Raw genomic sequence first — 15,411 nt, 5'->3', positions numbered from 1 at the left:
GAAGAATAATATTGAGTTCCTTAAAAGACCTCTGGATAAAGGAACCAGTAACTACAATAGTCATAACATGATAATTTTGGTACAGCCTACAAAACAAATGTTAAGCACAAGGACACATTAGATGTATCATTTTCTAATCTCAGTTTGTACTTGAATTTCATTCCCACAACATTAAAATTATCTCCAGGATACCTTAAACAGAAGAAAAATAGCTCAAAGGCAAAGCTGGCTTTTAGACATTCTTCAGTGATCATTCCCATCATGTCAAAAAAGTCATGGAGACTGCAAAGAAATAATGAGAATTATGTTTTGTTTTTAATCTCAGAATTGACCTTTTCTGTATTCCTTAAAATAGATTATTATTTAATTCAGTCTTCATTAAAATGCAGTCACTGATAACCAAGCTTTGGTACAGTGTTCAGATGCTACTAATAGAGTGAAACCAAATCAGATTTATCCCTTTGCAGGAAGTCGATTCCTTCTGTTATTTATGCACATGGGAGCTTAGAACCAAACTGTGGTCTCACTGAAGTTAATGGCAAAACTCCCACTGACTTCAATTAGAACAGAATTTGGCTCACAGTCTCATTACTGAGGATAACAATTAAAAGAAGCTTTTACAAGCTGTATTGCTGTGTGAAAGGGCATGAACCATGTAGCTGATTTCATTGAACCCGTAGCCAACAGTCATTGCTATAGCAACTGAGGCTCTAACAAAGGTAGTCACTGTCTCTGTAATCATCAGGTGTCACTATAGCAACTAGAGTTTCCAGAGAACAAGAGAAAAATGTTTGAAAACTGTCGATTGAAAAAGAAAAAAGAAAAGAAAAGAAAAAGAAAAAGAAAAAAGAAAAGAAAAGAAAAGAAAAGAAAAGAAAAGAAAAGAAAAGAAAAGAAAAGAAAAGAAAAGAAAAGAAAAGAAAAGAAAAGAAAAGAAAAGAAAAGAAAAGAAAAGAAAAGAAAAGAAAAGAAAAGAAAAGAAAAGAAAAGAAAAGAAAAGAAAAGAAAAGAAAAGAAAAGAAAAGAAAAGAAAAGGTCTGAGAATAAGAAGGTTGGAACCCAAAGCAACAGAAGGCTAAAACATGGCTCACAGTGAAGAGGAATGATTGTCTGGAACCTACAGAGACAATGACAAAGGAAGAGAGAGCACAAAGGTTAGATTGGACATGCAGGAGGAAGCAGTTCAGGCTTTCCCTTGGGTAAGGGAAAAAAATAGAGCATTCCTAGCAGAAATGTCCAGCTGTATATTAGTTACATTCTGGACATCTTTCTCTTAAAAATTGACTGCTTACTACAGGGGAGAAGAGCTAAGCCTTGTCTACAAAAGCAATTTCAGCCCACTGAGATTTTCAAAAGCACCTACCTGCATTTCTTGTGTACTTCTCATTATAAATATAGTCTGATTTCATTCAATACTGTAAACGCAACTGCTGTTCTTGAAGTACTGCTGCAATTCTAAAGACACAATGGTTAAGTGCTCATAATGTTTCTTAATTACAAGTTTTTAAACAGTTCTCAAGTGATAAAAGGAACAGCTGCTGTTTGGATACCGACAGAGATGTAAACAGCATTGCTCATCATAGGTCTATTTTAGTAAAATATGTTTTTAGGCTAACAGATAGGAAGATGTCAGGGTTACCTCCATATAAGAAAGGCCAAAATAATCCCCCACCAAAAAAAAAAAAAAAAAAAAGAAGAAAAAGTTTCAATGATACTGGCAGAAACTGTAAAATAACCATAGTGGTGTAATGTGAGTCCTGCTTATGTCAGGGTGACAGGAATTTGGATGGGACTTTTTATTTAAGCAAGATTTATCCAATTTTTTTGTGTTAGGTTACCAAAAATAATTCAAGTGGCTGTTCTGGTATAACTTGGGAGGCAGCTAAGAACCACATGCAATTTATCTCCTTTCACTGAGTGATGACCAGACTGTCTCTGGGCAACATCAGCCCTTCTGGTCTTACTGGGTACAAGGATGCACAACAATACGTTTCTTAACTTACACCAAAATCCTTCTAAAACCTGCAGAATTGACAGGAGATCTGGTACTGCTAGAAGTCGTGTTTTCTTTTCATGTGTGAAGAGAGCCCTCTAGTGGAATATACTTTGAAATTCAATTCATGATGAAGATAGTCCTTGTACTGTGTTCGCCACCTAAACTGGGTATTTTTCTCTCTTGGTCACATTTTGCTACGAAGGAAGTCTCTAAATTGCATATTTTTGAATAAATATCTAGGAAAAGTGAAAAGTGCCACAGCAATATACTTTGCCAGGCAGCATTGCGGTTTGGTTTTTAATATTTAACTGTTTACCATAGTCAGGATACTTGCAAACACATGGAATTATGAATTTTGCTGCATTTCAGTTGCTGCTGTTTTCCCAACACAATTCAGTCAGCCATCTGATATTCATGAACTCACTGTGGAAGGAGTGGTTTTACGGCTACCAACAGGCAGGCCACAAGAGAGCTGGTCTTCCTCAAAGCACAGAAATCTCCTAACAGGAAGAAACTCAAGCAAGTGTAGCAGAAAGCCAGTGTGGATGAAGAATAAACATCTGGCTGAGCTCAAATGTGAAAGGGAAGCACATAGCAGGTGTGCAGGAACAGGCAATCCAGGAGGAATATAAAGGCATTGTGAGAAACACTTAGGAAAGCTGAAACAGTTGGAGTTGAAACTTGCTATGGATATTCTTTTTTTTTTTCTTTTCTTTTCTTTTTAGAAAAAGACTTCCACGTTTATGCTAGCAGCAAAAGATGCGATTGGAAATGTAGACCCAATGCTCAGTAGGGCAGAGGAGCTGGTGACAAAGGATATGACAAAGATGAAGGTGACCTTTTGGCCTGTAAAATTTACTGGTAAAATTTGCCATCACACCTTCTAGCATAGCAGCAGAGCTGTGGGACTGAAGCATTACCTGTTGTATAGGGAAACTGACTTGAACCAATTGGGTAAGCACAAGTCCCTAGTTCTGCATATAGTGCACCCAAAGGTGTTGAGAAAACTCCCTGCTGTCATTGTAAGGCCTTTGGCTATCAGCTCTGAAAGGTTTCAGGGATATGGGAGATTCTTGATGTCTGAAAAAAGGCAAATGTCACACCAATCTTCAACAGGAGAGTCCAGATAACTAAGATGGTCAGCCTGACCTCAGCCTCTGTGAAAGCTATAGAATAAACTGTCCTTGGAGGCATTTTCAAACACACGAAGGAGATGACAGGGGAACAGCCAGTACAGCTTTATCAGGGCTACATCACTCCTAAACAACCTGACCATCTTCTAAGATGAGATGTTTGTTTTTGTGGATAAGGGGGGAGCAGTGGATTTTCCAAGACTTGGATTACTGTCTACAATAGCAATACAGTATACAAATTGGTGAGATGTGAACTGGAGAAGTGGATTTGATAAGGCAGGTGGAAAACCAGCTGGACCATCGGGCTTAGATTGTGATCAGCAGTAGAAAGTCTGATCTTGGCCAGTTGGAATAGAGTCATAGAATAGAATCACAGTATCAAAGAAGTACTACTGATATCGCCCAGGACTGGTACTGAAACTAGCAATATTTAATGTCTTCCTTGGATGATGAGACAGAGTTCTCTGTTATCGAGTTTGTGGACAAACTAAATAGGGGGGAAGCAGTCCTTGTAATTGAAAGGTTCCAGGTTAGTGGCATGGGCCACCAGTAACTTCATGACAGCAGTAGTCCCTTCTAACCTGAATTATTCTAAGTCTGTACAACTAGCTACTAAACAGCGTCTTTCCAATACATTCTTTGGTGGATAGATATTTTTTCCTGTGCCAGGTTACATGGTTCCTACAGTCCTTTCACAAAAGGACTTTCTGAGATAGAAATCAAATAATTTGTGTGTGTGTGCTGAGGTTTCAGTGAATGAATACTACAGGTCACAGTGCACCTCTCTCTCTTTTTTAGCTTTCCATAAGTGTCTCCCCTTAGTAAACAATCATTCAATACTCAAAACCCACCTGGATGCTTTTCTGTGCAGCCTACTCTAGGGAACCTGCCTTAGCAGACTGGACTAAATGATCTGCAGAGGTCCCTTCCAACCCCTACGGTCCTGTGATTTAAAAATCATCTTTACAATTGGCATCCTTAAGTTATATCTTGCTATTTAGATTGTTATGTGATATAATATGAAAGAACAGAAACTCTCATGGTAGCAATTCAAGCTGAAAATGGATGTTAAATACGAGTGAACTCGGAACTTCATGATGCTGACATTTCTCAGTTAGGATTAAATTTTGTATATCAGTAGTGTTATTTTCTCAGTATTCCTTAAGAATTATGCATCTTAGTTCTGAACCCAGAACTGGTTAAAACCATCAGATCAACAGTACTTTGAAAACATACAGGCACAAACTCTTCTTTCCTTCAGAGCTTCAATTACTCCTATACACATTGGCATTTGTCTTCTCAGAAAAAATGCACTAGCATTTCAGCTTTCTTTTAATTGAGATTGGTCTGTAATGCTTGGTTCACATACGATTGTTTCAGCGTGTGGAACTGTGATTATCATGTTATATCACAGTGTGTATACTGAATTCATTGGTGAGAGATGATTTTCTAGGTTGATACAATGGCTGGAGACAGTGACATATAACCAGAAATATTACAACCCTCTTGGGAGACTGAAACTCAAATTCTACTCAACTCAATGTATATTCATCATGATAAGTATTGTGTTTTGATTAGGCAATAAAACAGGCTACAAAGCAAGGAGAGAAAAAAAAAGACTCTGCCTTCTGGATAGGAAGATGTATTCCAGCAAGCAGAAAGCATTTTTGAAGCTATTTTTTGGCTAAGAGCAATAGCTGTAATACACTAGGTATATAGATAACGTGGACTATTATTTCAGACTCTAAAGTCTATATGACCCTCGTAGATAAATTATCATCCAGACCAAGTAAGCAGGAGTAAAACCAGAGTTTGACCTCAGGAAAAGTGCAGACAGGGTCCATAAAAACCAGCAAATAAACTGATTTCATATGAAAATTCTCCTAAGAAACAGAAGAATGGATTTTGAAATAGACAGATAGCTGGTGGTTGTAAACTGACACTTAGGTCACTACTGTGGGCTTAGTGGCCTTAAGTGGCCTTAGCCCTCAGGATTTCATTGGCAGTCATGTATCAGAACAGGAGATAGAAAGGCAGATCTCCTGGCTGGAATGGATTACAGAAGGATAACCAGTTGTGATCCCACTAATCCTGTTCCAGTCTGTCTGGGGATTTTAGGCAAGAAGGCTGTGACAGAACATTTGTTATTTGGGCACTGGCAACGTGGTGGATCTCTCAGTTTCAGAGTTGATTTTGCTTAGTGTTTTATTTACATGTACATAGAGATCATCTTGTATTCAGTGTTTCTTTTTACTTTTAGCTGTACTTTACATATGCTTGCATAATGGCCAAGGTTGCTAAAGCATTGTCTCTGGTTACAATTCCCATCAACTGTAATCACTGTAATTAGTTATAATTTTTTAATTATTTTACTTACCTGAGTATATTTTCCAAGATGAGGATCCCTCCACTGATTTGCAAGAGTCCTTTCACTTTTTCATCAATCCCCATAGCTTTATAGTTTCTGTAACATCAGACTTCTACAGTTACAAAACTAAGGGAGAGAATGATATTTCTTCTGTCAAATACACAAAGGACACTTCATAAAGTGGAAACAGGAAACAAACAAACGTGCACCCTCTTGTTCATAAAAAACAACATCTCAAGAGAGATTAAAACAATATTATTTGCATTAAGAGCACGATATTATTAAAATTGCCTGACATACTAAGTTAGAATATAAATTATATCTTACCTCTGTCTTTGGCCTGCAAATTAATATTCTAAATATCTTCCCTATGAAGACTTTCTTCCTTCACTTGGTATCTTGTTCAGAAAACCAAAATGTAACGTTTTAGTTTATCCAGTTCCCTTCTCTTCATTTATCATGTTATCAGTGCTATAAATGTAAATGCTACAAAATATGATTGTGAACTGTTTAGCCTAGCCTAGGCATTATCTACAAGAGATAGAAATCTTACGTCATTTCTCCCAACTTTTTTGTGGCTGTAATAGATATTCCAATATTAAAACAAAACAAAACAAACAAACAAACAAAACAACAAACAAACAGAGAGATGTTTAGACTTAGGATCCAGCAGCTGTTGTATATCCTCAAAGGCTGCTTTGGAATAATTTAGCTATTTTCTATAGTGGTGTGATTTTTTTCTACCAGAATTCAGCTCTAGGCAGCCCACAATATGAAAGCAGTTGAAGTGGTAAAATACATAATTTATCCTCATCCACTACAGCAACAAGCATCTTTTATCAGTACAGTTATGTTGAAATTAAGGAAACTTACTCCTTTAACTATCAGTAAAGGAAAAAGTTTGCTTTGTGTCTAGATTAACTTGTTAAGCCCAAACCCTACTCAGGAAGTGCTCTGGTTTCAGCTGGGACATGCATAAAAGCCTTCATTTAGTTAAAAGTCAACCTTCAGAAACTTACAGCTTAATGAAAGTGTAAATCTCGGAACAAGTTTGTGGTTTTTTTGCTCAGTAGAAATAAAAGAACAAACAAATTGAAAGTAAATAAAGTCCCTCTAATGACCCTTTGGTTCTTTCTGCAACAGTTTCACACCCAGAGACATGAGTGGATCAACCACTGCAATGTTTAGTTATTCTCCATAACATATTTGCTTTTAGAAAATTCTTCCTGAAGAAGGTCTGGTTTTTGTTTTCCCCTTAAATAACATTTTTCAAACAAACACTTAGAAGCTCTAGGTAAAATTATTTAGTGGAGAATTAAAGCAGAGCAAACTATAATAATTTTCGTCTACTAATGCACTGCTTACCAATTTGCACTGCATATGTGATAGCCAGCATAACCCTTTTTCCTAATATTTTTCTAAGGATGTTTAGTATGTTCTAAGATACTTCATATTAAAAGAGACAACAGCTGGGAAATACAGAATTCCAGTTGTTACTACAAGCCAAATTCTTCTGCCTTGACTCCTGTGCAATAAACCTTTTATTTGTATGATTACATACTGGTTTTCTGATGTGATGTGAACAGTATGCAGATGGATAGGACACAGAGAATGCATAACTCACATTCCTACCATTTCCACTACCCATTATAGGGTAATAAATTAAAAGATGCTTATTATCCAAATCTAGTACTAAAACTAAAATTATTTGTTTCCATCCACATTTGGGTACGGTGTAAATTGCTGTAGTGTGTGATAGTTTCACAAACATGCTGCAGCTTATCTTGTGTGATGAGGAAGAATTACAGCCTTTCTTTGCAATAGGGGAAGTTGAAGCTTTGGGAAATTAACACTTAAGTGTTTTTAGTGCTGTATAGCAGAACTGCTCTAACATTTAAGACAGAGAAATTCCATATTATCTGGTAAGAAATAGGGCTCAGGTAGATTCAGATAGAAGAGGAAATTGAACCTTGCCTCCAAACCTGATATGAATACCATAATCACTGAGATCCCCAGTATAAAATGCCCTCCTTCCTCTGTTCTGTGCTTCTTTTCCTTTAATTTTGAGCACTTGCAAATTATTTATTTGGTGAGGAGAACTAAGAATTTTGGTTTTTATAGTGATAGGTATTGAATGGGGTTAATTTCGAATTATTTTTGTTTTGCTTTTCTTCATCTTCAGTGGAGAAGCATCAATCAGTCTCAAAGTATCTACTGAGGTCACTGTCATTTCCAAGCGATGAGGGTGATATCCAAATCAACTCTTTACTCTTTTTTCATCCCTTGGAAAAGCTCTAAACTTCAGCCACGTGACTCTTAATATTTTTAGAAGAATTAAATCCTTTCCATTTATAATGAGATAACATCAAAGTTTTATCCTTATTTAAGATTGAAATGCATGAGTCATTAATTTGGGATGGGGTTTTTTGGCCTACTTTTCATCTCTGAGACTCCACAGATAATCAGTTCAGAAATACAATTTTGGCTTTGTACTAATGAAGTTTACAAATTATCAGGTAAAATTACAGAAGGAAAGATAAAAATAAGAGAATTACAAACGAGAGAGAAGACACTATAACTGCAGAGTAAAATCACTAATAAGGAAAAACACCTGGTAATTGAAGAAAAAAGATGAATTTAAAAATCCCAGGCTTTGTTCCGTGGTGCCCAGTGCCAGGACGAGAGGCACTGTGTACAGACTTACACAGGATGTTTCCTCTGAGCACCAGGAAGTGCTTCAGTGCTGTGTAGTAATAAAGCACTTGGGTGGTGACCAGAGAGGCTGTGGGATCTCATTGGAGATCCCTCGCCTGGGTGGTCATGCAAACAGACCTTGGAGCAGATGGACTCAAAGCTCCAGCCATTATGTGGTCTTGTGTGATTCTGTGAAAAAGAACTGCAGGACAACTACTTTTCTTCACAGAAAGTGAAAGAAAATCTGAACACATAAAATATGATGAAACTAGCTTAGTAGGAAACTGAATTGTTTGCCGAATGAAAGTGATTACAAAACATTGTAGATTGAAGCAACAGTGCCTCCTTAGAAATAGTCATTGTTAGAAGCTACAGCCCTGAAATTACCAATAGTATCATCTGTATAGTAGACATCTAGGTATTTATTTCAAGTATTCGATCAATACTTGATTTGGAATGAATACTCCATATCTTAGTTTGCCCAAAATCTTAAAAAAAAAAAAAAAAGTGTGATTGCGAAAAAGAATAGTGAGGGAAAAGTTATCTTTTTGTACTAAGAAGCAGAACCGTTTTTTTCTTGATAGATTGAATATGAGAGCTTTTTTAGAATTCTTCCCTCCTGCACAGCACAATACTGCAGCTTTAGGTTAGGACAGAAATCTTGCATGAGGATTAACTATTAAGAGTAATATAATTTGTGCTTCTTTCCTGGTTTAAGCAATGAAAACATGCAAATAGCAGAGATGGTATAAAGGAAATTCCACTGCTTTTTATTCAGTTTGATAGATTTAGGGCTTTTTAATTGCTTTAAATTCTAGGTTATCCAACCTTTGCTTTTCCACATACTTCTGGCTACCTACAGGATCAAGGAGAGTTCAGGGCTTAAACCTTGAAATCCTTATGCATTGTTCCCTGCTCAGGAGGTAAAATACTCCAACAACCTGGGGGCTACATAGATGATCAGAAGGCTGGAGACCCTCCCCTATGGCACAGGTTAAGAGAGCTGAGGCTCTTCATTCTAGGGAAAAGAAGGCTCCTAAGAGGACTTTATAGCAGCCTCCCATTACCTGAAGGGGGCCTCCAGGAAAGCTGGGAGAGGCTTTTTATAAGGGCATGTAGCAACAAGGTGAGGGGAAACAGCTTTAAACTGAAGAGGGTGGATTTATACTAAACATTATGAAGAAATTCTTTACTGTGAGGATGGCAAGACACTGGCACGAGTTGCCCAGTGAGGCTGTGGATGCCCCCTCCCCAGAGGAGTCCAAGGCCAGGCTGGACAGGTCTGTGAACAACCTGGTCTAGTGAGAGGTGTCCCTGCCTATAGCAGGGGGTTGGAACTAGATGATGTTAAAGGTCCCTTCCGACCAGGAAGCTGTAACTTCCAACCTAAATAATTTCCATGATTTTCTTGAAAAAATGTAATACCACCCTCTATGTTGCTTACACTTAAAAGTGGGAAAGTGGAAAGACCTTTTATAAACTTCTAAGGAGTAGTGAAGGTTGCTATATCATTCTTTTAGTGTCAGTTTTTCCAGCTAAAACTACAAAAACCAAATATGATTTTTAGGTTTCAGTTTGTGTTTCAGAATGAAAATTTATGAATGCAGACTAAGTTTTACAACAAAATCTGAGAAAATTGGCAGAGCCTGAGCTTTGCAGACATTTGTGCATTTACAGCTGGAGCAAGCACAGTGCAGTGATGCAACCGTAACATTAAAAATAAGACAGGGCAGCTTTAAGACAGAAACAGGAAGCTGTAACGAGAATCCAGCTGAATTCTGAGCTGGGGCACTTCACCGTGAGGCTGCAAATCAAGCAGATGTGCTTGCTGTGAATTGCTACAGTGTCTGAACTTTTGTATGCCAAAGGTGATAACACCTTCCTTCTTCTGGGATTTTTTTCATTCTTTTATATTGTGTGTGTTCTCTGTAAAGGGAATGAAATGGAGAAGTTGAAGAAATATGCATTGCTGAAAGATGAAGATCAGTTTTATCATGAGGGAGCTGTGGAGTTGCTAGTCTTTAACTTTCTGCTTATTCTTACAATATTAACAATTTGGTTGTTTAAAAACCATCGATTCCGCTTTCTGCATGAAACTGGAGGAGCTATGGTTTATGGTAAGTATAAATTCAAGTGCTGGTTTGACATAGGAGTAGTTGCATATTTATAACTGGGCACTTGAGATCAAGTGCTGACAAAGCTCAGAAAACATGCTGAATGAAGTGCCATCAGCCCCTTAAATGTGCAGTAAAATAAGAACGTAATACCATCTCTTGTGCAGTAGCTACAGGTTGACTTGTTGAGTGAATACCATGAGCTGTTAAACCTCAAGATGTGCAGGTTATGTTCCTGTACATGCAGACTGCCATTGAATGACACTTCCTAAATCAGAGAATTTACTATTTCTAAACATTACAAATGCCTACAGTTTAAGAAATTATTTAATATGCCTATTTTACACACTTGTTTTGTATAACATTCGAAGTTTAGACTAAGAAGCTTTATGAATCTACCATGTTACCTGATGAAGTTTAGATCATTTTGAGACTTTGTTTTTCCCCCCCACAGTGCTTTAGAAAAGCAGACTACGAAGAATGCCTCTCTTGAGTAATCTCTGAATGCTGTCATTGTACTGTAATTTCAATTTGCCTGTCAAGTTCTAATCTTTTATGCTGTTTTGCAATATTGTGCATCATTTTCATGTGAAATCTTCTTCACTGCCCACCAATAAGAGTTACTCACTAGTTGTATAGTCTTATGTGTATAAGAGCTTATCATGCCATTCTCTCTTGCTGCCATTTCATTTTTCTCATGTGTGATTTCCGATTCTGTAGCCACATGACACACGTGCAGTGTATGTATAATTGTCAAAATGGAAGAAAAAGATGTAAATCTACAGCTCTGTAGAGAGCTCATCTTGACTCATCTTAATCCCAGACTGACTCATTCTTTGCACGTTAAATACTTCAGCAGCGATACCAAAACCAGTTTTGTTAAAGATGCAATTCTGAAGAATATTTGTGTCACACCACATGCAAACACTGCAATATTTTCATTGTGATCAACTTGTAGACTACGGCAGGTGAACTAATCAACTTGTAAACTACTATTGTTATAATTGTTTGAGTGACTTCTATAACAGCTTTTCCCAGCTATTGTAGTTTCCCATATGAAGCTGATGACATTTGCTGAAAGCTGATAAAAAAAGAGGAAAATACAAATGGAGCAATATGAAATTAGACAAATAAGATGGGATTTAGAATTTTATCTTCTTCCACTTTGCTATCTGCTCTAGCTCCATTTTGCTGCCTGCCCAAAATGCAATCTACACATCATGAAGATAACCAGCACCTGATATTCTTTTGATCAATAAAGAGATCAGTGCTCCAGCAAGACAGAGTTTTTGAATTATTAAAACAGTCATGAACTAAGGAAATGATCCTCATTGTTGCAAATAAGCTATTTAGACTTGCATTATTCATGGTGACCTTTAAGCATGGAAACATTTTCATTCATAGGATCTGGAAAGCTATTGTGTCCCCTCCAGTCTTCAAAATTTTGAATACGGGTTTGGTTATCTTCAGCATTATGAAACTGTGATCATGAAAATAAAGTGGAATTTTTGAGGTAATGATAGAGATGTTAGATGAGCTGACAGCAGCTCCAGGAGAAAAATCAGTTCAGGAAGTCATCATAGCACCAAGTACTGACAGTCAGGTAGATGCTGCCCTACTCTCAGTACAGCTAAACCTAAGTGACTTTGCTACAGCTGATCTTCTATGCAATCTCTGTCTTTATTATCAGAATAGTTATCTTTTATGTATGTTTTGTATTATAATACACCTGCCCTGCAGCTTACTTTACTGCAGTCCATTGAGCTGTTTCCTAGATATGTGAATGACAGCACAAGAAGCCAACAGTTTTGCTTCAAATGACAAAATATTGCCACTTATTTGAAGACTGTGTCCTACAGTATGATGGATGGGTCTGTATTCCTTATCAGGACAGCATGCCATCAGAGGTATAGCAGTGGAAGGTATGGGGAAAGTGAAATACGAGGAAGACCAGGAGGAAAGAACAGAGATACAAACAGAGGAATTTTTAGATTTTCTGCAAAATGCTGAACAGACACAACTTAGACACTAAGAACATACTAATAGTATATTCTGTTTAAAGTATACATACATTTTTCCCCCTGCATAAATTTCCAAGGTAAATGCATCCTTAGGCTGAACAGTTTCAACAACAAAAAACAACTTGAAAATATTTGAAACATTAAAAATTGAAAATAATTGCTTTCTTAATAAAATCAGCGTTTTTACATAAAATATAGCTGCTCTATTTACACCAATAATCTTTCAATATTTACCAAAAAATAAAAAAGAACGCTTTTAGATTAAGCTTATGCACAGGCGTTTGGGTTTTTTTGTTCAAGTACTGTTTACCTGTAGATTCAGTGTATGCAGTTATTTCAAGGTGTTTAGCTCTTTAAATCACTAACACTCTCAAGTTCTGTTTCAGCACCAAATGAAAAGCCAGTTAGTCACAAAAAAACAAAGAACGCAGACTTACTGTTTTTTTGTTCACCACTTTGTTCTCCAGGATCTTGGGGGACAGGTTTCTCTGCGTATTGTAGCTTGCATTGACAGACCCTAAACAAGAGCCTCATCTTACTTTCTTGTTTCTGTATATCAAGGAGGCAGGTGAATATGAAAGAGTACTGTTGTGCTACTCTGAATAGAAGGAGCAAAATTAACATATTCAGGTGGTAAGCACTATAGTAAGCACTTTCTCAAACACGTTGAGAATGTACACAGAAAACCAAATAAGGCTTCAAAAGAAATTGTGCATGAGTATTTCTAAAGCTTGTTAGTCATCTCATGTAGGGCTGAATTTCTCTAGATCACTAAATCATAAACCAGGTCTATTGCAAAATTCCCCATAGAACACATAATTCACAGTCCTTCATTTTAAAAGGGAATTGTCCAGAGCATACTAAATGAAAAAAAGTAGACTGTAAGCAGCCAAAGTTCTTATCCACCTCAAAATTTAGGTATCAGAGCTGAAGTGCAGGTGCTACCAGTTATGTGTAATTAATAGGTTAAAGCACTCTTGGAGGTAGGCAACCAAAATTAAACTTTATCAAAAACTAAAAAAAAACAAAACAAATCCCAAACATCCCATCAATATGGTGACATTATCTGCTAGTCTCATTGGCTCTACCAGTTAAAAACCATTCTCAGTTGAATAGTTCTCACACTAGGGAATACAATGAAGGTGAGGCTGGTGGAAGGTGCACCTGCTTTTAAAGCTGTGTTTCATAGAACTGGTTTATCAGACTGAAAGGAAATCATAATGACAAAGAACAGAACACAGTAGAACAGCTCTTAGTAGAAAGAAATGGCTCCATGTCAGAGGACTTTGAGCTGCTTCATGAAGTCTGGAAGGGATTGGAGAGCTGAGATTGGAGGCCTAACACTCCCTCCCCCGATTGCTCAATTCCTGGCAGGTATGCAGTGGGAATACTTGTTGAGCCTAGCCTCTTCTGGAGGTTCCCTTAATGTCCTTATTTAAAGGGAAGCTGACCAGACAAAGTCCTGGAAAAAAAAAAAAATCCAACAATCTTGTGTAGCTCAAGAATTTGGCATGGGTGACTTAGGAAATCCCTTCCAATACTCTTACCTGTGATTAAGGACTTTTTTTCTACTTACAGAATATGCAGAATTTAGAAAAACTGCATTAAATTTGAAACATGGTTCAGGTCTTAGAAATTGTTAGCTTTCTTTCATAGTAAAAAATAGTTACCATGGTATTTCCCAGAAGCTTTTTTTCTTTAAACAAACAGTAAGAAATATTCTACACTACAGAAGCATGATTTCACAAAATCATGATTTCAGCTTGGAAGGTGGAGTAGAGGAAAGACAACTACATTATCCAGCTACTTAAAATTGAATTATTTATATTAATAATCTGGACTCCTGAATTCTGTCATTAAAGAGATGTTACGTAATAATTTAAAGAAGAAAGTGCATTCCATAAATGATATACCTACTGAAATATTAAATATAATCTTCTCAGGTTTTTAATTTACCAGCATTTTTATCTAGGGACTTTGGCACAGTTATTATTACAGAAGGAACAATACTATTCCACCACTGTAACTGATTCCTGCAGCACAGTGTAATGCCACAACAATTGTCTTTGTCCAAACTTTCCGTAGAGAATTTGAAAACATTCTGAAGCAGCTCATCATTATAGAGCCCATCTATTTTGTTCACATCTAAAGCATCATAGAATTGCTTTAAAAGCTAAAAGGACTTCAAAACCTCATTGATACCCTAAAAATATTGTTAGAATGTGCTCTAATATAAATTCTTTAATATGTGTATGCTATTGATGACACACAATTTCCCTGTACTTTCATAGTTGTTTCATTGTTTTATTGCACAGTGTATTATCCAAATCTGAACTCCATCTGAGGATAAGAAAAACCTGTAGAAGAAAAACCTGTAGAAGAAAATCCAAAGGCTGACTTGAATGCCAGTTGCAGAGAATTGATCAATACTGACTGAGAATTACAATTACTGTTGTCATATATTTAAAACAATCATTTTCTGCAAATTGGTTTATTTATAATCAAGGATCATCTTGCATGACTATGATCAACAAAGCATTTGTGTAGTAAATCAGATAATGTGTTTCCATTCCAGAAAATTCTTACAGAGGTAGCTTGAATCTGCCACTGGAGATAATGTCTTATAAGAATACAAAAAAAGAACAGTCCCTCTTGACTCCTAATCTAAATTTGACACTAAATTTTGAAATGTTTTTTCCCTCAAGCAATTTTGTTCAATTACATTACTGTAGTGGAGAACGCTTTTTATTTTTTAAATTATCAAACAGAATTTGGTTCAAAGTACATGAACCAAAGAGGTTCTCTGTTTTGTTTTGTTTTGTGTTTTTTTTTTTGAGGAATTCAGTCTTTTACTACAGCTAGATTTATTATCTGATTCACTACACAAATGCTTTGTATCTTCAAAAAGCCTTGACGTTTTCTGCTGCATATCTCAATCCTGTTCCATCTGAAGTAGTTGACCATACTAAACAAGCATGAATGCATGTACATACAAAAAATGCAATACAGATGTAATTCTGTTGCATCATCAGTCCAGGAATCTATAAGCTTGCATTGTGTCTATTCTAAAAGCCTCTCTCAGTGA

General features: G+C 36.6%; 1 protein-coding gene across 1 annotated transcript in view; it reads left to right on the top strand.

The window, feature by feature from the left end:
* Positions 1-10,133: 10,133 nt before the first annotated feature.
* Positions 10,134-15,411, top strand: part of SLC9A9 (solute carrier family 9 member A9) — a gene marked incomplete at both ends in the record, with an annotated part of 170,958 nt that continues 165,680 nt past the window's right edge. Inside the window, one exon of the mRNA XM_079539768.1 lies at positions 10,134-10,308. Coding sequence (XP_079395894.1) covers positions 10,134-10,308 — 175 coding nt within the window. The remainder of the gene's footprint in view (positions 10,309-15,411) is intronic.

Source organism: Tetrao urogallus (genome assembly GCF_951394365.1).
Source record: "Tetrao urogallus genome assembly, chromosome: 9".
NCBI classification, from domain to species: Eukaryota; Metazoa; Chordata; class Aves; order Galliformes; family Phasianidae; genus Tetrao; species Tetrao urogallus.
Note: the sequence above shows the minus strand (reverse complement) of the source record. Positions and strands in the feature narration are given on the sequence as shown.